At 40.7% G+C, this 24,318-nt stretch overlaps 1 protein-coding gene across 1 annotated transcript in view; it reads left to right on the top strand.

The window, feature by feature from the left end:
* CUBN (cubilin) overlaps positions 1–24,318 on the top strand; it is a 143,648-nt gene that overhangs the window by 178 nt on the left and 119,152 nt on the right. Inside the window, exons 2-17 of the mRNA XM_032113394.1 lie at positions 97–226; positions 546–638; positions 1,627–1,665; positions 2,440–2,541; positions 3,442–3,545; positions 7,225–7,351; positions 8,794–8,962; positions 9,708–9,839; positions 11,008–11,103; positions 11,639–11,760; positions 13,905–14,091; positions 15,833–15,951; positions 17,410–17,641; positions 18,967–19,148; positions 19,940–20,102; positions 20,303–20,493. Coding sequence (XP_031969285.1) covers positions 97–226; positions 546–638; positions 1,627–1,665; positions 2,440–2,541; positions 3,442–3,545; positions 7,225–7,351; positions 8,794–8,962; positions 9,708–9,839; positions 11,008–11,103; positions 11,639–11,760; positions 13,905–14,091; positions 15,833–15,951; positions 17,410–17,641; positions 18,967–19,148; positions 19,940–20,102; positions 20,303–20,493 — 2,188 coding nt within the window. The remainder of the gene's footprint in view (positions 1–96; positions 227–545; positions 639–1,626; positions 1,666–2,439; positions 2,542–3,441; positions 3,546–7,224; positions 7,352–8,793; positions 8,963–9,707; positions 9,840–11,007; positions 11,104–11,638; positions 11,761–13,904; positions 14,092–15,832; positions 15,952–17,409; positions 17,642–18,966; positions 19,149–19,939; positions 20,103–20,302; positions 20,494–24,318) is intronic.

Here is a 24,318-nt window from a genome sequence, read left to right as displayed (position 1 = left end):
ATGGCTTTACTGCATCTCTATTTTACACACTCTTTGGCAGATATGTGTAACTAAATGATCTCTTTTTTTTTTTTTTTTTTTTCCATAACACAACAGGCCTCGTTTATCCTCCGAGCAGGGTAATTTAGTGTTCCATGCTGGCTCCAGCAAAAATATTGAATTTAGAACTGGACCATTGGGGAAAGTAAAAATTAATGAAGAAGACCTTGCAGAACTTTTTAGTCAGGTGATATAGTTACTTTTCCTTAATATATTTTCATTTTCAGTTTTACATATTAATGGTTAAATTGTTTTCACAAGTGTTTGATGTGGTTTGTATTATTTTATTTTATATTATCTATATCAGTAGTCTAATATAAAAGTTAGCTATTGCAGACTTGTAAAGTAATCATGCCATCACAGAAGATAATTACAAGATTAAATTGTGTGTGTAGTAGAGCTCTCTGTATTTAAGTGGACTTTATAATAGTAAAGTTATGCAAGGACAAAACTTTCCTAAGCTTTTGAAAAGTCAAGGTTTGTTTCACATTATCTCTGTTGTTTAGGTTAGAGAGAGTAGCACAGAGATTCAAGAACTTAAAAAAGCCAGCAGTGCCTCTCAGAATGTATCCCAGCAGATTACTCTGCTGACCTCCAAGGTGAGCCATACCTTCGCGTTATCCTCCTCCGACATTCCCAGTTTTCCATTCCTCGCACTAATATTAAACAACCTGATTCGTTTTAGTATTTCTGGACGCAGTTCAGGGAACTGGAGCAGAGTCCCTCTTTAACATCAGCTTGGAGTCTGTGTTTAATTTTGAGATGCTTATTCAGAAGCTCTGGAGACAATGCAAAAATTTCTGTAAATCCCCCAAAAATTTCCAGTTACTGTGATTCTTCTTTTTTCATTGTCAGCATCTGTATTGACTATATCCTCTAATATTTATGGATAAATTCTGGAAATGAACCATATATGTTTTCATAGTTGTTAAACAGACATCCCATTCCACGGGTGAAATGGGCTATAGGGATTTTCTGTGGAAAGAAAAGACCTATGCAGTAGTTTTGTCACTTCCCTGCTCCTGAAAATTTTTTTCCATGAGAAAATTTTTAAACCATTGCCTGATTTAAGTGTCTTTTGTTACAGTGTTTCCACAAGTTCCTTATAGGAAAATATTTTATAGCCTAAGAGATCTTCCTTTAGGGAAATGGTGCTAGTATGTATCTATCATATTCCCTTATTCAGCTTGCTGTTTGTGGTTACGACCCACTGAGATTTGGTGACCCTTTTCTTGCCTGTCAGTGCTCTGTCCCAGACCTCCGTCCTTGTCATGCATGCAAGGACCTGGACAATCCCACAGGAATATTCACATTCTTGGTTTTAAGCACCTGAACATGTCTTTGCAAGACTGAGTCTTGCCTTGTGGATCCAGGCTGGGACATGTTTAAGCTGTCATTTTCTGAACAGCCAAACCCACCAAAATCACAGTGAATGGGGCCTCATTTGGTTCCGACTGTCACCTGGTTTCACATATCAGCTATTCTCTTTTCTCAGAGGAATACATTTTGTTAGCTTATCAGTATCCAGCAAGTACCTCTGTGGTCACTCTCATACCAAGCACAATGCAATTTGCATTTCTTTTGCAGATCCTGAGTCTTGATAACAAACTTCAAAGCTTACAGCAGGTAAGTAAATGGGAAGCAAACTAGAGAGCAGAAAAGAAAATCCCAGCCCCAAGTAAATAAAGAGAGGTTTCAATGATTAAATAGCTAAATGATTTCTTTCCTCTCATGCATTCCTCAGGAAAACTTTTTTTGGTAACAGAAGGTTAAAAAAAAGGACCAAGATTTGTGGAGGAGGTGATATGCCTTCTTACAAAATATAAACTGTGTAGGAGCCTGCATTTCTTAGCAGAAAAACAGTTGTACATTCAAGAACAACAAGTAGATACCAAGGAGAAGTAAACATTTCCTTCACTGGTCTGTCAAGATAAAGACCAGAAACTCAAACTGAATTTTTATTGTATTGGAACTAGCTAAGTTTCAGCTGTTGCTTGCTTCTCCAGTGAGCTTGTGACAAGCCACACCTAAAGGTGCTGTAAAAACAATTGTCAGATGAATCACCCATGGAATCGAAAAGACAAGATAACCCTCCATCTAGACGCTGCTGCTGAAGAACAGTCTCTATTATTATTTACTTTTTACAGGGCTTTTCTCATCCTAGGGCTTGACCATTCTGTGTAGTACCAATCACAGCATGATTATTTTGTACAGGGATAAGTGAAATAGCTCAAAACTTTTACAAATCAACCTTGCTGAAAAAATTGGAGGGGGAATCCAAGAAAGAATGAGAAAAAAAAAAAAAGAAAAAAGAAAAAAGAAGGTTTTTCTTGAAAATAAATGCTAATGGAACACCAACTAAGCAGAAACCTCATTTTCTACTTTTTTCTGGCATTTCAGGACATCCAGAGGAGAGCATGCAGTAGTAACCCCTGTAAGAACACAGGGACCTGTGTAAACTCACTGGATGGTTTCTTTTGCCTCTGTCCCAGCAGCTGGCAGGTGAGTCTTTAACCTCCTTGACTACAGAGTGTGTATTTTAACTGTAAGTCTGCATCTAGGTTAGTGTGATCGCCACGAAGCGCAGCATTTTAGGGTTGCTCAGGGTAGAGTGAGATACACTGAACAGCAAAGCAGCAGTATCACTCACTGGCTGGAGAGCAGCTCGTTTGCTTCTCAACAATATCAATCTATACCTGTAAAAAAGAAAGAAGCCCAAAGCACTGGGCCAAACCCTGCACTGTTACACACAGGCGATGGCCCATGAAGTCAGTGATTCTTGGCAGTTCCCACAGCAGAGAATTAGTCTGGTTTTTGCTGAGCACTGAACTGAACTGCATGCCTTGCTGTTGACCTTACACAAGGATAGAGAGAGAATGGGGGAAGGGATGGATGTTTATTCAATCTCGAACATGTAGGACAAATGGGGTGTATAAATAATCAGTGCCATTCTGACTTTTTTAAATCCAGAGACTTTACTAGCAAATGGTTTAATGGTGCTATTCTGTGCACCAGAGATGGAAATGTTATATCTTCTTCTCAAAGGATTTCAACTTAAAAGTTAGCCCAGCAAGATTTGGGTCAAAATTTATGTGCTTTCCTGATAGAAACAGTTAAAAAGAAAATTTTCTGAGTCTTTTTCTGGTTGGAAAGTGAAGGGATGACAAAAATGTGCTGTTCATATGCTTTCTACATCTGAAATATTTTATCCCCATCTCACTGATAGCAAGGGTCACAGAAACACAGCTGAAAAATAGTTTTGTTATTGTGTTTCATAAGGGAAGCTGTGTTGCTAGCAGCCCATGGTTTGTGTATCTTTGAAAACTATATTAACATTGGGTCCATGGTTTGCTTCTTTTCTCAGTTATTTGGAAAATAAACTGGTTTTCCATTTCATCTTAGGGCCCCCTGTGCTCCGTGGATGTTAATGAATGCCAGATTTTTGCTGGAACAGCATTAGGCTGCCAGAATGGAGCCACTTGTGTGAACACACCAGGCAGCTACAGGTAAACTCTCAAAACTAGGCACAAATATCCTGTGTAGAATACTCTGCTACTTTTTTACCCCATATCGCGCCTGCAGCACAAGTTCTAGAAGTAAGTCTGTTTAATATCTATGCACTATAAACCCTAGCAGCCTGAGAAAATATAAGATCCTTACTGCACTGTACACTGAGCCCACCACAGATGCAGAAGGGCCTCCAAAGCCATTGCCTGCTTTGACACAAGAAGAGCAGCAGGAACCAGATCCATCACACAGCCATGCCAGGGGAGAAGGCTGCAAACTGAAGGCTGGCTCCAGTGACCCACCCCCCTGTTGTAGGTGCAGATGCTTTAATGGAAATATCCTGCACCATGGGATGTAGCTGGGGAGGTGAGATGCTCATGATGGTCTGTAACCAGCACTCACCAACATGCCCACAGAGCACAGCCACGTTACCATCCCTCCACTCTCACCCCTTGAACTCAGAGGGAGTGAGGGTATGAAGGGAGTGAACAGGCTTGGCCCAGAAAAGGCTTTGAATTGGAAATCTCCTGGATATATGGGCACCTTTGATCACTGGCATTCCCAGCACATTCAGTTGGTCATAGCAGGGTGCTAATAACACCAAGATCATGAGTTAATCCCCATGCAGGCCATTCACTAAGGCTTGGACTTGATGATCCTTGTGGGTCCCTTCCAACACAGAGTATTCTGGGAAATCAGAAACAGTTCTGTGAAATGCCTCCATCCCCTCCAGAAACACAGGCACTGCTGAGACAGCAGCAGAGCAAGGAATGCACAGTGCTGCCAGACAGAAGGGGAAGAGAAATGCTGTCTGCAGCTGTCAGACCAAGGGGGTGCCTGGGCTGCCTTTGTGCTGGGCCCCATATGCATGAGGCTTCTGGAGCATGTTCTTCTCTGGCTGTGCCCAGCTCCTTAGAAAACATTCACTTGCTTGAGGGCAAGCCAGCCTGAACATTTTGTGTCTCATTACCCAAAATGTCAAATAATCTGGTAAATAAATAACTTTCAAATATAATACCAAGCTATCCCTGTGCAATGGGAACAAGCACGCTGGAGAGCATGCCACAACTTTCTGCAAAGCATTTTGTCTCCTGCTTCAGACCGAAAATCTTAGCCCCCACAAATATTTGCTTGATGTAACACTAGCTTATAGTGCTTTGTGAGTTCTTGGAAGAACCCCAAACAAAGGAAGTCCTCCTATAGTGCTCCTCATGCTTCAGCATTAACACAGTCTGCTGAGGTGTCACTGGTGCATGATGCTTCCTTGTAAGCTTTACTTCAATTTTAAAGGATGTTTCTAGCTTGTCTGCAACAGATATTTGTCGAGGAAACAACACACAAAGTAATCTGCCTTTATTTGTTTTTTATTATGCTCAGAGATGTACAGGTGTGTGACTCAATTAAGGTTTAAGGTCTGCCATTCTTGCAAGCGTTGTCATTGTGTTAGTATAGTCATGATTCCCTCATGTACTTCTTGCCCTCCTTGGTACTTGCTGAATCAGTGCTTCATGAAATGAACTAGGACCTCTTCATAAGTCATCAAAACCTTAATATTACTGCTTTTTCATTACACACTCAGGATTATTATATAGTCCCTTCCCCAAGTCCATTGTACTGCCTTTTATCTCTTTTCACATATTGTCTTACTTATTTCTGAGTGCTCCCCAAATGCTAAATCCATCCCCAGGCAGAGCATGACATCTCTTTTCAGCAGCTGTGAGGACATTGCTGCTAAGCTTTCTGGGGCTCTACAACCTGGGTCACCCCGCTACTGCTCTGGCATGGTTATATACACCAGTGTGGACTGCAGGAAAGAAAAGGGTAATAATTGACTTTCCATAGCCTGCAGAGATAATACCAGGTGGTGGGAAGTACTGGATTAGGTTGCATGAAATGGAACATAATGCAGTCTTCATTCCTTGTTCATATTCTTTACCTGCATGCTTTTCCTGTAACTCAGGAAAGCACTGAAGTATGAGGAAATAGAGCAAGTATCCAGGAAACACCTTCCTTAATCAGAGCCTTAAGTGGCCATTGCATCAGTTGAATGAAAGGCTGTGGAAGGCCCCATGTCTATCAGACTTCTGTGTCACAACCAAAATAACAGGGGCCTCGTCACAACGTGCCATGAGCCATGTGAGAGAACCATGGCAGTGCCAAGCAGCAGTGCATCACAATTTGGCTGAAGTGCCTTGCAGTGTGACCTGCTTCTTGAAGCTCTTCTCTGAGAAACTTAGGATGGGTAGCAGATTAATCTTTGCCAGACTAGACAGGAGACAGTGCCATTGTTCTCCTCCTTTGGAGATGGTCACATTGCCTTGTTGTGTCCTTTGAAGTTGAGCATGAAGCTCTGAATGTACTTTAGACATACAAAAGTCATCTGGTTCCCTGACCTGTTGCCTCTGTGCTTGCCCAGGCTGAGCTGCTGCACTGATGGGAAGGTGTTGTTCTGCTTGCTGTCTCTTACAATAATGAACACGCTGTCTTGCACTGCAGACTGCAGTTAAGCATTAAGCTGTTGTGGGTTTTTGAAGCCTAAGTTCGTGTGGATTGCTTGTCCTGGGTGCACTGTTTAGTTACCTACAACTGGCTTATCAAACTGCTATTTCAGCTGAGCATGTGACATAGTGGAAGGGACAGCAGCAGCTTATTTTATATAAATTGCTCCAAGGTCCAGGTCAGCTGCACTGGAATACCCTGATTCTAATTCTGCAGAGAAATGCTCTTACTGAGCATTTTTCATTAGGCACCTTAAAAGCAATCCAAGATGGGTGTGTACCTGCCATATGTCTCTGCAAGGTGCAGACAATGCAGCATGTAACTTGAATCCAAATGAGAGTCTCACTGTCATTTTAATAAGAAGCTAGTGATCTGACAGGAGGTTTTCTGTACATTTATATCCCTTTCAGTTGTATTTCAGAGCCTCACATTTTGTCTATGTGGAAATAGAGCCAGAGAAAAGGGAAACGTTATCCGATGGTTTGGAAGTTCCCCATTTCAGTTCCACCACATATGTATAATACTGTCTAATCTCTGCCCTATAAATAATGATGTGATGCATCTGGCAGCTTTCAAAACAGATCCTCCCAGTAGAAGGTCTTCTTTCAATCCACTGCTTTGTTCTTCCCACCCCACCAACCCCAAATGCCACCTCTTGCCCACCACACATCCCTAAAAGCTGATGCACTGCTGAGACAGCAGCTGCCCCTTGTTGTGGTGTGGGGATTAAGGTACCTCACTCTCCAGTACAGGCCAGACATGGCATATCTGCATATTGCCAGAGGCAGGATTTTTGGCACTTGGCATCATATGATGGTCATAAACTGAAAAAGGAAGTTTAGGTGCTCTTTGACTGAAGTGGGGTTTTCCAGGTTCATGTTCAGTTTAAATCTTATGTTAGACTTTTCTTTTTTTCTGGATTTGTGCTTATGAATGTAACAAAAGGCTGTAGATTCTCCCATAGGGCCAGACAGCCATGAATATACATAAGTCTCACGTGATTCTTGAGTGTCTTGAACAGGAGATTTGGCCTCTGTGCATGATTATTAGCAGGATTGTGAATATAGCTAAAGAGATGTATTTCTTAAGAAAAACACCATAGAGTGGAGAATGGTAATAAACAATCTTTAACAGTGGTAGAAAGACAAAATTTTGATTTTTTTCCACTTTCACTATTAGCTGCTCCTGTACTCCAGAAACCTATGGGCCTCACTGTGCCTTGAAGTTTGATGACTGCCAGGAAGGATCTGAGACGCTCTGTGAGCATGGCCTCTGTGTAGATGGAGAAAGGGATCAGCCCCACAGGGTAAGAAACAATGTATAAACTTCATTACACAGCACAGCATGAATAAGCAACAAATACTGCTGAGCATGACAAAACTGTGTAGCACACACTGCTGCTGAAAAACAGCAAGAAATGCCACTATACAATATAACAACCTCTCTGTTGTACCAAGGATGGCAGAAAGAATCAAAAATGTCTTATGTCTTGTTAGAGGTTCTTGTCACAGTATTAGATCTACTACTACATCCATAGGGAGCTTGGGAATATTTTTTTTATAAGTTAAAGTCTTATTTGAAATATAATATTCTTACTGTTCATTATTTTGGGAGTTCTAAGTTGCTAGAATATTTTACTGCTTAAATGATTAAGAAGGACAAACATAATGAATCTTATTTTTCCTGGGAAAAGGCATGCCAGTGGAACATTACTGCCAGGGGCCTGGAAGCTGAAGGGCTGCACGGTGACTGGGTGGCTGCTGCTTATCTTTGGTGCTCCTCAGTGTCAGCTGGATGTGGTGTCTGACTCCAGGCCCAATCTTTCCAAGCATCTGCACTGGGTGGATGCTGGCACACACTTGAGTGCTCTTCTGGGGCAAGCTGGCTCATTCCATTTGGGCGAGGATCTGGGTACAGGGTGTTCACTCCAAAGAGACAGATGGACCATGCCAGCTTTGGTTCTTTCCACTCAGAGCAGCCCTCCAAAACCACCCAGCCAAGCTTGTGCTCCTTAATACTCCTATATGCCCATGCACCATTCCAGTCACAGCACATATTTTTTGTGTTTTGCTGTAAAATAATTGATTAATTTTTAGAAGTTTCACAACTCATCACTTATTTAATGCCCACTTTTTGTTGAGAAAGCTTTTGAAAAGGGTTCAGTGTTGGCTTAACAGTGTCTGCTCCTATGACAATCAACAAGCTCCCATTAGCTTTAATTGGACCAAAGCTAGATAAATGCTGAAATCTGGCCATTAGTAAAGTTTACTAGAGAGAAAACTGTTTTCCTAAAAGAAAACATGTATTTGCAATTTAATGTCAGTGCTGCACCTTGCATAGACTATGGAATCATTTGATTAAGATAAAATAGCCAAGATTATTTCAGGTTGCTTACACTGATCTGTTTGCCCTGGTTAAAAAGCAAGTTGAGGACTTTTAATTAAGTTTATGTACAGCTCATAATTGATCTTATTTTCTCTAGGAGCTTTGGGGTAAATTACAGATTTCTTTTATGAACATAATGAATGAGCCTGAGTTGCTTCCATAATCTGAATAAGTAAATTCAGAGGAAGAAATAGACTGAGAAAACTACTGAAACAACTTACCAAACAAAATATGCAAGACATATAATGCTCTGAAAGCTTTCTTGCTATAGTTTGAAAGTCATTTTATGAAATTAACTCCTCCTGCCTTTTTCTTGACTATTGCAAATATCTTCTATATGCAACGTGGTGTTTTCTGTGGCAGCCCAAGTACCACTGTATCTGTGAAACTGGCTGGATGTCCCCTCCTGGCAGCCCTGCCTGCAGCGCTGATATCGATGAATGCAGCCTCCCTCATCCTCCGTGTTCACAGGATCCACCTGTGCAGTGCCACAACACTCTAGGCTCCTACACCTGTGGTCCCTGCCCCACAGGTATCTCGTCCTTCTATGCTCTCAGGTGGGATGGGGTGTCAGGGGTACTGCTGCTCATGTAGCATAAGCACAGACACAGGATGCGCATGAGAGTAACTCCATGAAATGCTTTGGTCTCTATTCTAGGGAATAAATGCTTTCAGGTTATGTCCTATCTAGGTAACACAGGCAGTAGAGTCTAATGCATGATTTATCTCATTCTAAACTGAGCACCTAAATAGATCTGATGTCCACAGGTACCTTCATGTCCATCATGTCCTATCACCTTCACATAATAGGTCTGCAGTACTTTCATATCTGCATGTTTCCTGCCCTAAGGCAATATAAAAATCTGATTGTCCCCTCAGACCATATAACCTATGATTACTCTTCCTGAGTTGGGCAGGTGGTGTCTATGGGAGGAGTTTTTAAAGTATTTAACTGAAGTTGCAATAAAGCTTTGCTGCAAAATCTACATACATGCACTGGACCAGAACTACATCCTCTTTAGGTAAAAGTGTGTTTGAATCTGGAATATCCAGAATGCAGTTAAAATAAAACATTCTTCCACACACATCTCCAACGTGTTGTGTTTGAAACCTAATTTTCAGACTGGTATTAATTTTAATCACTTCTGAGAGAGACAGGTTTACTCTTGTGCTGATGAAGTGCGATTCAGTTGTACTCTGTGAAAAGATTTGGTCAAAGAAGAAACCAAAAAGGCCAGGCATTTTCTTTCTGATGTCTTTTCTGTGCTGCTTTTTAGGCTGGCAAGGAAATGGCAACACTTGCAAAGACATTGATGAATGTGCAATTAATAATGGAGGCTGCTCAACAGTACCAATGGTCCAATGTATCAACACAGCTGGGTCATTCCACTGTGGGCTCTGTCCACCAGGTAAAATGGATATCCTGCTGATAATACTATGAAAGGGCTTAAAAAGATGAAGATTCAACACATTTGAGCCCATTTTGGGGTAGATTTAAGAAGCTGAAAATTGGTTTCATAGAAAGAATATCACATACACAATACTGTAATACAGAATTCAGAGTCCAAGGATGTTCAAACTGCTTCAGCTATTAATGAACATTGTATAGAGTATGCCTGTAAAGATGATCCTCTGAAATGTGTTTGTTTTGTACTAGGTAGATGTTTTCAGTGTTAGAGCCTAGATTTGGTGAAGTACTTCCTTTACAAGATCATTAACGGGAAACAAGGATTGCATAATTATGATAGTAATTTCATTTTCTGTATTAATTGAAGGAGTATCCTGTGTGCCATAAATCAGCTGTATTGTCTGCAGTAAAAAAAGGTCTTGATAATTGTCACGCTCTGAATGCTGTCTGAGGAGGCTGAGTGTTTCCATTGCAGTACAGGTCAAGCAGTGGAAGTTGCAACTTTACAATTTGATTTAAAATGCTTTCTGAAATGTATGGTATCATTACAAGAAATACAGCAGGAAAAAGTCTTTCTAATTGACTTTTTGATTGCTATTTAAATGGCAATAGGCTGCATGTAGTGAAGGCTCCCAGTTACTGAGTGCTGAAGGGATATCACCATGTGGCCTCAGACAAGTCTTGGTGATGTCAGCTCTGGCCATGAAGAGTCGTGCTGCAGGGCATTGGTCCTCCTGAACGTCCTGAGAAGAACTGGGGGTCATGTTTGAGATCCAAGGGCTGCTCTGGTGTGCAGGAGGAAACAGCCTGGATGTGTACCCAGGGCTGACTGGGTACAGATATGTAGGGAGAGCAGAGCATGGTGGCTGAGAGACATGGGCTTCTATGGCATCACTGACCTCACCTATATTTGGCAAGCACTAATGTATCTTTTTTTCTGCAACCATGGAAGGATTTATTTATAGTCAGAATCCATCCCTGCAATGAAGGAGCCACAATAAATATGCCAGGTTTTACTTCAGCAGCTATCTCAATTTTTTTCATTTTAACTGCAGAAGACTATGATTTTACACCATGAATTAGTGTTTTGCTCACCAGTTGATTGTTTTGCTGTTCATTCTCAAAGAACATAGTTTGTTACAGACTAACTGAGATTTACCTCTGAACAGGTTATGAGGGAGATGGACAAAGATGTACCCGGGTTGATATCTGCTCTGTAAATAATGGAGGGTGCCATCCTTTGGCTACTTGTACCTCAGGTCCAGGTATGATGCTTTCTTAAAGACTGTAAGGCAAATCAGTGTGAATTCAAGGAGGATCTGGTTAGGATTAATCCCCTTTGTTGCAACATATCTAGATTGCAGCCCCTTCTCCACAGTCAGCTTTGCCTAACCCAAAGAGTTTTACAGGCATATTAGCTAAAGCCAGCAGACTTTTCCATAAACATTGACAGAAGCAGATTTAGGCTCCACCAAAAAGAGGACTTTTTCCTAAAACTGTGGAGATGTTCACCATTTTTCTTTGATGCAGTTTTCCAATTATACAACTGCTTTTACTACTCCCCTTCCCATAAGTACCCTTTGACTACACCCACCACTTCCCATGATGGTGGCCATAAAAAAACAACACCATGGCTCTTTCCATGGTCAAACTGGGCACTGACCAGGGAAGGTGTCAAAAGATTAAATAAGTTAGAATTGTATAAAGACTCTGCTTCAAAATGTCCAGGACATTTACAGACATTGGTATTGTCATTGTGACAGACTGAATTACCTTCTGTGTCTTGTCTCATCTCCCAAGGGCCCATGGCATTTTGTTCCTGCACATCTGGGTACACTGGAAGTGGATATGGGCCGAATGGGTGCTCTCCTCTCAGTGATATCTGTCAGCTGCAAAACCCTTGTGCAAATGGGCAGTGCTTGGTAAGTGCTGGTCTCCTCACACTTAGTGACAACATTGTGGAGTTATAACCAGTCAGGGAGACTGGTGAGACTGATGAAGGCTGAGTGCAGACATACTAATGAGATGAGGCAAAGTCAGTGGGGATTGCAAGATCAGTGGATATATCTGGGGAAAGAAAAGTGAGTTTCAGGGCACATAAGCCATTTCTTTGTGTGTGAAGTAGAGATGGTAATCTTGGCACCAATGACCTGAGAAGTTGTGTTTGGTAGCCCAGGCTAGCCAATGGAATGCTAGTGCTGATGGGGGAGAACTGATGAATGACTGTCCCTGGTGGCACACGAAAGTAATTTACCACCCTGGGTGATGGAGGAATTACCCATGATAACAGATCCAGTACCTCTGCTGACCTTCAGATTGTTAATATCCAGCAGAATTGGCTATGTGTTCCTAGTCTGATCTTGTGAGAGTGCTCCTGGAGTCTCAGGCTGTTTACGCGAACATGGAAAGTGTGTTTCAAAGGAATTGATGGTAACCAAGTCTTTTGGACCTAAACTGGTTGGTGCTGTGAATTCATTCTCATACACAGCGAACATTTAGGTTGTCCACATGAACCCTGTGAAGACGTTTTTGGCTTCCTCAATGAGGTATGCTGTGCTCTGGAAAGTCCTGCTGCAGACCTGGGGATTTTGTTGTGGAGGACTTACGATGGTGATTTTGGAGAAATATTCACAAATGCTAAATTTTTTGTTCCAGTGGAGTCTTTTCCCATTTATGCCCATTAGTCTGCAGATATCCTCCTTTTGGTTCTCCCTGGAGGCACAGGGAAAATGAGACGTAAGATATGGATTTGGCAGTGTTAGGTTAACAGGTGCACTTGATGATCTTAAGGGTCTTTTCCAAGCTAAATGTTTCTATGATTCTGGGGTGTATTATCTTTTGCTTTTTCCATTTTCTGTGTGAAATGTGACGGCGCCCTCACTTACACTCCACTCCTCCCCAGCATTCCTTGCTGTCTATTCTGTAGGTATCTACTGTGTCTTCACTTGGATGTATAAAGGGCCAGTTGTGCCCATTTCTAATCTACTTTTCCTGACTATTAAGTTCATTTTAGTCAATCTATTAAAAGATATGACATCTTCCCCTAAATATATTCTAACGTACAACAGTAGGGAATCATGGCTGCAAACTAGTACCTGAAGATAATAACACAGATATTTAAGTAATGGGACTACAGAAGCATCTAATAAAATAGAGAAACATCAGAGCTGTATTTGGCCAGCATAATGACAGAGGAAATATAATGTCAATTAAATATCAGACAATGCAGATCAGAAAACACCTTTTAAAGCAACATTCAGAGTCCTAAATACACATCAAAACCCTTTTCCATCATACTGAAAATCTCTCTTTGGGATACAGAGGACATGAATAGGTAAGGCAAAAGCAAATAGAGAATGAAAAACACTGATTGTTTGTCATCAAAGATGGGATTGTAGCATGTACCTGGGACCATGTTCTGCTTTGCCTTTAAAGACTGTGTCTATAAAACAAGAGATGTAAGGTAAGAGAACATATGAAATTAAAGCAGTTACAGATATGGAAGGACTTCATTATAAGGAGAAGTAGTAAAGGTTGTGACAATGGAAATGGAAAAGAGACATACAGAATAAGCGATAAAGCTGAAAAGGTGATGAAATTGTTCCCTTTAACATTCCTCAGGATGAAAATGAAAGTTAACAGCCCACATAAGTGCAGACTTCCCAGAGAAAGGTCTTGAGAGAAATTACTTATAAACCAAATATCTTGCCTTGCTTTTTATAAGGTTTAGCTAATATGATTGACTTGATTCTAGTGTGATCATTCTAAAACCAAGCAAACAGTTTTCTGAACAACTAAATGAATACAGATTTTGATTTTTAAGAAAGTAATTTGAAAGAGCCCTGCAAAGAAATAATTTAGTAGAAAAAAACCTGAAGAGATAGATACCCTGATTAGGCTTTATGTTTATTTTGGTATTCACCAGTGACCATCAAGGCCAAAAAGTTTCAAAGGTTTTATTTCTTTACTCCAGTATCTCCTCATAAAATAAGTGTAAACATCAGTCTTTCTGCTGACTCTATTGGTTTCTTTGCTCACAGTTTATTTGATTTGTTTATACCTGTAGGCAATGATCTCTGGCTATTTCTGCCTGTGTAATGCAGGCTGGACAGGCCCTAATTGTACAGAGAACATTGATGAATGTATCAGCAACCCGTGCCAGAATGGGGGGAGCTGCACCGATGGGGTCAATGGCTACTCCTGTGAGTGCACCAGCGCCTGGACAGGACCACAGTGCCAGACAGCCCAGCAAGGTACAGCCAGAACCTCCTCCTCCTCCTTTCCCCCTGGGAAATGGGACAGCAGGCTTCAGCGAGGAGATGCTTGGTTTATGGGATTAATATGTGAATAAGAACTGCGTTATGATGGCAAAAACAGCCCTGTGTTTGGTGGATTAGAAGTCCCAACCCAAATTCCCTCCAAATCAGAGTTTTCCATGAGCTTCATTTATAGCTGTTTTGTTTAGCAGTAGGAACCCAACAGTGAAGTTGATCTGCAGGCCCACTGGCCTTGGCTAGATGCCAGGCATCCTAAAATCAGATCTCTGTTCCTGACAAAGTGTTCTGGTAAGCTGGTTGGGAAAGAGGATCCAGTATAAGGAGAACAAGAGAATGTATTGATGTTTCTCTTTTGTGCATTTTATTTCATCTCTTATGAAGCCGAGAGGTCCTGATGTTCTTAGTAAAGAGGAAAAGTCAGAAAAGGTTTTCAGACAGAAATGTAATGAAAGAAATGTTAGCCATGAAAATGGGGGACTCTCAGTTTTATACAGACTGCAAGGAACTCCCTTTAACATTTCCTCTTAATGTAACTTTTTCTGTTTGTTTGAGAACTTTTTTTGCCGTTAATTTTAATTAAACCAGGTCAGGATAGCATTCCAGTGGGTTCAGTGTCCCTGTGACAACAGGAGTGGCTCATTTTTATTGTAGATTGCTAAGAAGAAAGCAAATTAAATTTTAATGTAATAGAGAATGTAAAGCTTCCACTGATCCCCTGTGAAAGCTGCTCTATTTTAGAACTATTTTGGGCTTTTTTATATTTTCCTGAAGTATCTAACTAGTAATGTCTTATTATTAAGTCCACATGGGAAAAATTTTTATTTTTAGCCATTCATAATAAAGGGATAGAAAGCCAGTTTTTATGCAGTAAGGAATCATACTGTACCACCTGTTCTTTTAGTTTCTAATAAATGAAAAAAGCATGTATTTTATTACATGATAATTTTGAATCTGGTTGAAAAAAGGTGAGATGTTTTAGATGGATATTTCAAATAAAATTATGTTGTTTTTACCACTCTTGAAATAAAACAGTATGGTGAGAACTGGCTATTTCTTTAGAATCAGTTCAATGTTAAACTACCGCTGCTTGGTGCACACTGTAGCTATATGTGCATTATATTTTGGTTGCTTTATTATATTTTTCTGTAGCTGTTTGGTGTTGCTGCCTGGGGGCTCTCAGTTCCCATGCATTGAATGATTCAGTGAGAGAAGAGACCATGGTATATCATGAGAGGAATTATCAGGCCCAGGAATCTGACCAAAAAGGATAAATGGGACAATAAAACCTCTTGAGGATAACTTCTATGATGTACCATTACTGAGAAAAAGAATTTTACATAATTTTAACTTCAAAATGCAAAATGTTATTTGATTGTAGGGGAAAATTTAGACATTCAATCTGGAGGTACCCTACTGGAAGCAAAGCAGTGTATGAACACTATCATGAGACACAATCAATAGCTTTTGGCAGTATCCACATGTTCCAACTGATATTCTTTGTTCTTTTTCCAGGAACTGTTTTTCTTTCAGGGAATTTGCTTTTTTTTGAGATGTCATTCCACTCAAGAGGAAATCCTGAAGAGCCTTTTATAGAAGTACTTTTCAGCGTTGCTTTAAATGTTTAAGAAGCAAAAGCTATGCAAAAAAAAAGTCAGGTTTTACTCTGTACAGTAATAGCACAAAATTAATGTGTTTAATTTTCTCTCTCTTTCTGCAGTTTGTGGAGGGCACCTCTCAGGCTTGAGTGGGACTTTCAGTTACCCTAACAACCCAAACAGCCAGTGGTACAGCAGTGGGGTCAGCTGTGCTTGGGTTATTCAAACTAATCCCAACAAGGTAAAATAGAGTTCACATTAAAGAAACCCTCAGTCTGCAGGACCCCTCAGTTTATCAGAGCAAACATGACTATCTTCATGCTACACGTGTTCCAATGTTATGATCCAATCCCCTCAGAATAAATAGCTTTTCAAAAGAATAAGTTTCAGATCCTTCCAAGCCTTCAGGCTCCTTAGCCTAAGGATTTGCTTGGGTTAGATTTTCCAGGCTTTTCCTAAGCAGCTGAGGGTTAGATTTTATTTCCTTACCTCTAGCTAGAGAAGGGAACTGTTCTACATTGCTTTAGAATGTGATCTGTGTATAGCTGCATGAGAAAAGCTCTGCTCTGCTGGGCTCCACAGGTGGTTCATGAGCTAGGTGAGTTGGTCAGAGCCTGGTGCTAACGACATCAAGGCTGTGGGTTTGATCCCCATATGGGCCATTCACTTAAGAGTTGAACTTGATGATTCTTCTAGCTCCCTTCCAGCTCAGACTATTCTGTGATTCTGTGACCCCAAAACAATTTCATGTTTCTGATCTCTGACTGCAGAAATGTTGAATGCTTAATTTGTAGTCAGTGGCTTTGTGTAATAACAATAACAGCATTTGGTTTTTTTTCAAGGGTTAATTTTTAAATGTTGCACACAAATATATATTCTGCTCCTCATCTGCAACTAACAATTCCACTTGTGTTATAAATAACAACTACAAAATATGTTACTTCATACTTCAGCATGAAATTTCTTACTTGGAATCTAAATATTTGATGTATTTTTGACGTTTTGTGGAATTAATTAAGTCATTTTAAAAACCAGTGCTTAACAGTGGTTTATACAGCATTACATATATATATCTATGTGACATATATTCAGCCTTAAGCCTGGAAGCCACTACTGTCTTCAGCTGAGCATATTAAAGCACATCAATGAAGAATCTGAACAAACTTAGAGCTGTGTATGTCACTAAGTATCCAGAACAGGCTTTAGAGACACTGATTTTATATGTGCAAAACAAGATCATTGAATCTTTTAACTCCCATTACAATACTTTCAACTACAGCAGGGATGAAAAATGCTAATTATCTGATGAAAAAACTGCCATGGGAAACCTGGAATAAGGTATTTTATGCTGTATTTCAAGATTTTCACATGGCTTGAGATTTACATATACATATTTCACACATATAACACACATAGACAAATGGTCCCAATTATTAATTTACAGAAATAATGCTCCTTCCAGAAAACTTCACTGCCTAAATTCTTATCTATCTGTCTATCTTCTCTCTTTCGTTTTGACTCTTAAGATTCTTTAATACTCTCTTCTGTCATGGAACATTTCAGGAAATGACATAATGGCTCTAAACCTCATCTATTCTCACAGTTGCATGAATACATATATCTGCTCTATAAAGTTTCTGCATAGACAGTGTCTCAGCAGATGGAAAAAAGATATTTCTTGTTTTCTTACTTCTATTAGATTCTGCATGTTACTTTCCCGTTCTTCCATCTGGAGACAAGTAATGAGTGTAACTCGGAATTCCTTCAAATCCATGATGGGCCTTCAGCATCAATGCACATGCTGGGAAAATACTGTGGCTTCCCAGGTCCTGCAGAGCTTTTCAGTTCCCACAACTCTCTGTATTTTTGGTTATACTCAAACCACACCATTACCAGAGGTTTTACTGTTCATTGGGAATCCCAGCATCCTGGTAAGTTGATGAAATGCCAAACATCTTCATGGTTTTGGAGTAAAATGAATTACTTCTTTCCTTTGATTAGGAACAATTAGGAGCAGAAGGACAGTATTTTACAAGGGAGTGAGGCTGAAATGTAGACATATATATCACTTGAAGATATTTTCAAGCTCTAGCTCTAGGCCTCTGCATGAATAGCTTTCTGCTCTTTTTAAAGGCTGCTTTACACCTCCTGTGAGGAATCCCCCAAAGAGAGTGTGTTCCTGGGGATGCCATTCATCTATCTGGTCAGTTCTCTTCTCACAAAAGTGTCTAGTACTTCAAGCAAGCAAGTTAATGGCTTGTTTTGCCACTTGCAATTTACAAGTGCCTAAATGTTCCAAACATGATAGATTGTAGAGAATTGGATTGAAAAGAATGTGTGAGCTTTTTGGTATGATTTGTTGTACATTTGTGCCTGAATTCTTGGTAATGCTGCTTGGGTGATTGTTCCAGATGACCTGGCAATGCATTTACAAAGGTAAACTTCAAACCATCTCACGTAACATCAGGGTCACTTCGGTGTTCTGTGTATTATCTAGAAACAAAATCGTGCATTAGGTTGTGTCTTGAATGAACCATAGAGTAAAAAAGTGCCATTTCCTTATTTCTATAAATATTTCTTGAAATGCCTTTAATATGATTGTTGGTGGGTTTTTTTTTTTCAATTGTCATTATTAGATTGATAATTACTAATAGACAAAAATGAGTACTGAAAAGTGAAGGCAGGTATTTTTTGGGAAAACATAGCACTAAAAAAATAAAAGCAAGGAGAGCAGTATAGATGTGATTAAACTAGCTATTCCTGAGGTGTAACACATGACTTACCTCTCCCATTCCCAACTGTTGCACTGATGTTATTTTATTACAGGTATATAAAACAGCCTTACCTGTAATTAAATTTTCCTTTTTTTTCTTTTTAATGGAAATAGTCTTGTGATAGAATAAAAAAATGGAGCCTATTTACAAAGTACAGAAATTCAGATTAATTTTGTAAATCCAATCCAAACACAGTGCTTCTGATTATTCTTCTTAAGACATATTCATCACAACTGGGAAAGAATCTTCCTTTTACTGTGCAAATCAGGAAGTATTTGGAGTTCTCCTTTTAAAATTGAGTTGCAGAATTAACTGCAAAATTTAAAGAAAGAAGAAACTTGCTGGTTTCTTTGTCTCGGTCTTTGTTTTTTAATTCATTCTGACCTCAAAGTGGGCACTAGTTTTGACACTACAGGACAATTCATCTTCTGACCCAACATGTGGTGATAAAGACGTTGATCTTCCTTGTCTCTTTCTGTTAGAATGTGGTGGTGAGCTGACAGGTACTTATGGCTCGATAAGCTCTCCAGGATATCCTGGTAACTATCCTGTAAACAGAGATTGTTTCTGGACCATCTCAACCAGTCCTGGCCTCCTCATCACATTTGCTTTTGGCACACTGAGCCTAGAACACCATGAAAACTGCAGCTATGACTATTTAGAGGTAAAGCGTGATTGTGAATTATGACAACATTTTGTGGATATGTTATTGCAAAACAAGATATTCCAAAACTTTTTTATGTACAGAAGGGCACTGTTTGAAAATCTAATCCTGGGTTGAAATGCTCCTTTTTATTTACGTATTCCAGCCATCCATGCACAATCAGAGACAATATGACAGAAAGGGGATGAAAACCTGCTTCACTGAAGTCGGTGGAAGTCCTGTGACAAAAAGGATGGGATTCAGGCCAAATACTTTATGGGAAGCTTTCACTTTCTTACAAAGTTCAGTCTCCAAACTCCTTGTCAAATGTCAGCCCACAGAGAATTCATGAGCCTACGGGAAACTATTCAGGAAAAGGATCTAAGACTAATAGATTCATATCATAGCTCGCACAGCAGTCCCTGACTTGATGTATGAACTTAGGGCTTTTTGTCAAGTGTGACGTAATACTTACAGAATACACCAATACCTTTGCATGGAAATGAGAAGGCAGTTTGCAATTCCATGTTGTGTGCAATCAAAGAGCATGATTTCAAGAAAACAGTTCAACAGTAGATCTCCTGATACTTTCTTTCACAGAACTCTTGATGACTCCCAGCAGCAGCATCACAGCTATGCTGGTGGATCTGTTTCTTGGTTCCTGTGTGTTTGGAGGAACTTCCTATGAGCTTTCCCTCCACCCACCATCCACAATACCTCTGGGGCCTCCAAGATAGCTTAAGAAGTGTTGGTACTGTTCACAACTGGCACTCATCTGGTAATCCCAAATGTTGATCTATCATTCTGTCTAGATTCGAGATGGTCTTCTTCCACAAGACCCTGTCCTTGGTAAATACTGCAGCACTGGATCTCCACCACCACTCCAAACCACTGGTCCATATGCATGGATTCACTTTCACTCTGATGACTTAGTTACTGATAAAGGTTTCCATATTCTCTATACAACATCTCCTGGTAAGTAAAATACTCAGGATTAAAGGTTGTTCTGTGACATTCTTGAGATAGAGCCAACAACACACTAAGGGATGTAATTAACACTTGCTCTTTTATAATATAGTAATTCTTTTTGATTTGCAGATATTGTACAGAGGCAGCCTCAAAAGGAGTTACTGTACTTATGAATATCTCAATTTTTCTTTTTTTTCTTAATATAGCAGATCCAAGTTGTGGAGGAAATTTCACTGAGAGTGAAGGGGTTATCACATCTCCTTTCTGGCCTAACCCTTATATCAACAGCCAACAATGTATCTACATTATCCGACAGCCAGAGGACGAAAAAGTATTCCTCAATTTCACCCATATTGAGCTGGAGAGTCATAGCGGTTGTTCAGCAAATTACATAGAGGTGACTCACTTAATCAGTTGATATGAAAGTTTGATTGCATGTGTGTGTACCAGAGCATGTATAACTTCTGTCCCAAGGGCCACTGCAGAAACAGGTGTTAATCAAACCACTAAGTATTTGAATTTACTAGGGTCCAAAAGTCACAGGAGCTGAAAGAGCAGGATGGTGCATTTGGAGTGAAGCAAAGATAAGAGAATGAGAAAATCTGTCTAGCTTAACACTAATTCTTAATAGTCTGTACATGATTAAGGGGCAGTTTGGACATCTGGTATATGCATGTCAACTGCAAGAAAAATAGATTTAATGCCATAGCCACTACACAGCATTTTCTGGAGTCATAGTGTTATATGGAAGATCTTGTTCTGACAGTAAAAGGAAACACACCATATAAATATTTATACACACACCAGGGAAGTGGTTGAATTACCATTCCTGGAGGTATTTAAATGATGTGTAGAAGTGGCACTTAGGGACATGATTTAGTGGTGGGCTTGGCCAAGCTCGGTTTACAGTTGGACTTAGAGATAGATTTAGAGGTTAGGTCCTTTCCAACCTTAGTGATTCTATTATTCTATATACATATGTAAAGCCAGGAGTTTATTGTTGCCATAACTGAAATCTTATGATCTAATTCAAGAATTGTTATTAGTCTAAATCTAACTGGAAAAGAAAGTAAAATAGTACAGTTAGAATGTTTCTATATGGAAAATGTAATATTAATGCAGTACTAATGTTAGCACTAACGGAAATCCACTTGAGGTTACTTTTATGTTTGCTTTTACTCCTACCTCTCTCTTCATTGGTCTGCAACTTCGTGTTACATACAAATTTACAGCTGTAGGGCACCTTTTAACTACATGAGATACCATGTTTTCATTTTCTTTGTTGTGTTTAAGCCCAGTTTTGCCCAGCTGCCAGTCTGCCCCACTGGAGCTGGCCACAGGTGAGGTCTGGCACGGTGCTGTGCAGGCCAGGGGCAGGGCCTGTCCCACCGCCCTGGCCAGGGAGCAGGGCAGCCCTGGGCCGTGGGCACCTGCCTGGGGATGGGCATGGACTGAGGCAGACCGGGATGTGGGGCACACGGGGGAACCTGGCTCAGCAGAACCCATGGCTGAGGCAGGGACTGACAGCCCCCACGTGGTCCTGGACTGTGGCAGGGTGAGGGGCCCAGGTGGAGACAAGGCTGGCCCCAGTGAGTCGTGGTGGTGCCCTCAGAGCCTGACAAGCTCTCTCTGTTGGTGGCCCGTGCACCTTCTCCTATCACCCTGTCTGTGTTCTCCTCTGTGTCCTGCCCCAACTTGCCGTGTCTCAAGGCCTCTGCTGTTATACCCAGCCTGTATTTCTCTATACTCTCATAAACACCTCATCCCACATGGGACGGCTGCCGGGTACTGCTGTCTGTGTAAAACAGTGCCTGTGCTGTGCAGAGCTAAACAGAAGGAAAACAAAATGGGAGCAGTCAGTGGTTGATTTGCAAAGGTGCCACCGCAGCTGAAACAGGCGGGAGCCATCCCTGTGGCCCCAGAGCAGGGTCCAGCACTGCCAGCCATGCAGCTCAGTGGCAGAACAGATTTGGTTTTGTGTTTAATCTCATCCTGACCAGTGAGGAACAGGCCCCTGTGAGCTCTGTGCTGTTAGTCTATTTTTAAAAGATGTTATTGTGCTGACATCGTTCCCTTCTCTCCTCCTGTGATTCAAAGACCTGTGTTGGAACAAAGTGTAATTAGTTTCTGAAATGAGAGGGGAAGTGTGTTTAATGAAAACAGACAGCTTTTGTTTGTTTGGCCTGCTACTCCTCTTGCCTAATTGCTGGCAAAGCAGCAGCGAAATTCACAGCAGCCAGAGAAACAAAACCATTTCTGTTGAATGCCATCGGTTTGTATTAGTTCAGCAAGGCATTTACCTCACTGCTTGCTGATCAGTCACAAGCCCTTTAGTTTCCCTATGCTTCTGCCCTCCACTTCTTTCTGCCCTCTTACTCTGTGGCTCAGCCCAGAGCAGAGAAATGGGACCAACATTTTCTGGCGGGGACAGTCAGTAAAACCAACGTACTGTGCTCCGTTATCAAGGCCTGATTTTTCTCGTGTGCTTTTCTAAAATACTGTCCCACTGGGTTTTATACTGAAGTTCATCTAGGGAGATAGCTTTTGGGTGTTTACGTCACTTTAAAAGTCACTCTCCAACAACTCTTTTGTCACTTTGGAAAGGTGTAGATTATTCCATTCCCTGGCTATACCAGGAAATCTGTAGACTTTCCACAGGGACCAGACACATCTCACAGCACTTGCTCAACGAGAGATGTTTACTTTCTTACTAAGGAAGGCATCTTCAACAAGAAAATAGAGACAATAAAACTTACTTGAGAAAGTCTGTGACATGGTGATGCAGAGGTAAGATGTTAGCTAAGGCAGCTCCTTTTCCATACCAGCCTTCTAACTGGCAATAGAAGATGTTACTCACATGGTTTAGAGAACCTGTTATTTTTATCACTACTCACTGGACTTTATAAACCAAAAATGTAAGAAGAGTCAGCTCAAGAAAAATATGTAAATTCCTGTGAATTACAGTTCTGGAAGATTTCACTGCTTTCCAAAGATTTACTAAATATTTTGGCACAAATTCTGATGTCAGCTGCTCTGCTGTAAATCCAGAATAACTCTGCCACCTTAAACTAAAATTCCAGGGAAACTGGAAATATCTGTTAGTCAGAAGGCCATCTCACCAGGTTGAGACTACAAAGCTGGGCAAGCAGGCCAGCCACTGCCTGCTCACCAGGGCAGCCATGAGGGTTCCTTACCTTCTCTCCCAGCCCATGGATGAGTACAGCTGAGGAAGAAAGAACTGGTGATGAGAGGGAACCTGAAAGCTGGATGTCCCTGCTTTGCCAGTGAATTCACTGGAATGATATTTTGTGTTTGACAGCACATAGATGCATTTAAAAGCAGTTCCATCTACATGAACTACCACCACTTTTACAGCAGAAAAGAGTTGTTTGGTTTTCAGGAGAATCTTTGGGACAAAAATTGCATTTTTTGCTTGGGCAAAGAACAGAGGTCCTGTCTTTTGGACCTCAGGTTTTTGCCCACCTGGAATGAAATGGATACCTCAGAGATATACCAGGGCTCTGCCTGGATTCCTGGATATAGCTATTCTTAGTCATGTACTATGGATTCAGGGTCTGAAGTTTTGAGGTACAAATACCTCTTTCCCATCTACTCCCCTTGATAATAAGGATTTATAATCAACTTTAGGGAAAATATGTAAGATGCATTTCTCCTTTGATTAGCAAATTGATTGAGGTGAGTAGAAAGGCAGTGCAGAAGGTAAAAGCTGGATTCCCTGATATAGCTTCATTGCCATTATCATGCACTGAACCCTTCAGACAGAGGAGTGAAAAGACGTCAGTGTGCCTCTTTACTGCTAGAGTTGCATCTCCTTTTAGTGAGCTGTGTGCCTGCATTGAGGTATGGGTGTGATGGGACAGATGCTTGTTCTGGAGAAGTGCCATTGAAAAATCACTGGAAACTTCACGGCCAGAGCAAGAAAATCAAAAATACCCTTTTTTTCCTCAGCAGATTTTAGTGCTGGCAAAAATTTCACAGCTATCATTGGTGAGAACCCCACCTGTCTTTCCTACTAAAGGTGTCACTTTTGGCAACATAGGCCCAAATAGTGCTAAAACTGTGGTTCATAGAGAAGATCTGTTTCATCCTAATGACAGCAGCATGTGTTTGTGTCTTCTGTGCTATTCATGACTGTTACTTTGAGCTCTCATAAGTCCTGTGGTTGGGCCAATTACTGTGATGCCCCTCTTATAAATATGTA

Source organism: Corvus moneduloides, chromosome 1, assembly GCF_009650955.1.
Source record: "Corvus moneduloides isolate bCorMon1 chromosome 1, bCorMon1.pri, whole genome shotgun sequence".
In the NCBI taxonomy this organism is placed as follows: Eukaryota; Metazoa; Chordata; class Aves; order Passeriformes; family Corvidae; genus Corvus; species Corvus moneduloides.
Note: the sequence above shows the minus strand (reverse complement) of the source record. Positions and strands in the feature narration are given on the sequence as shown.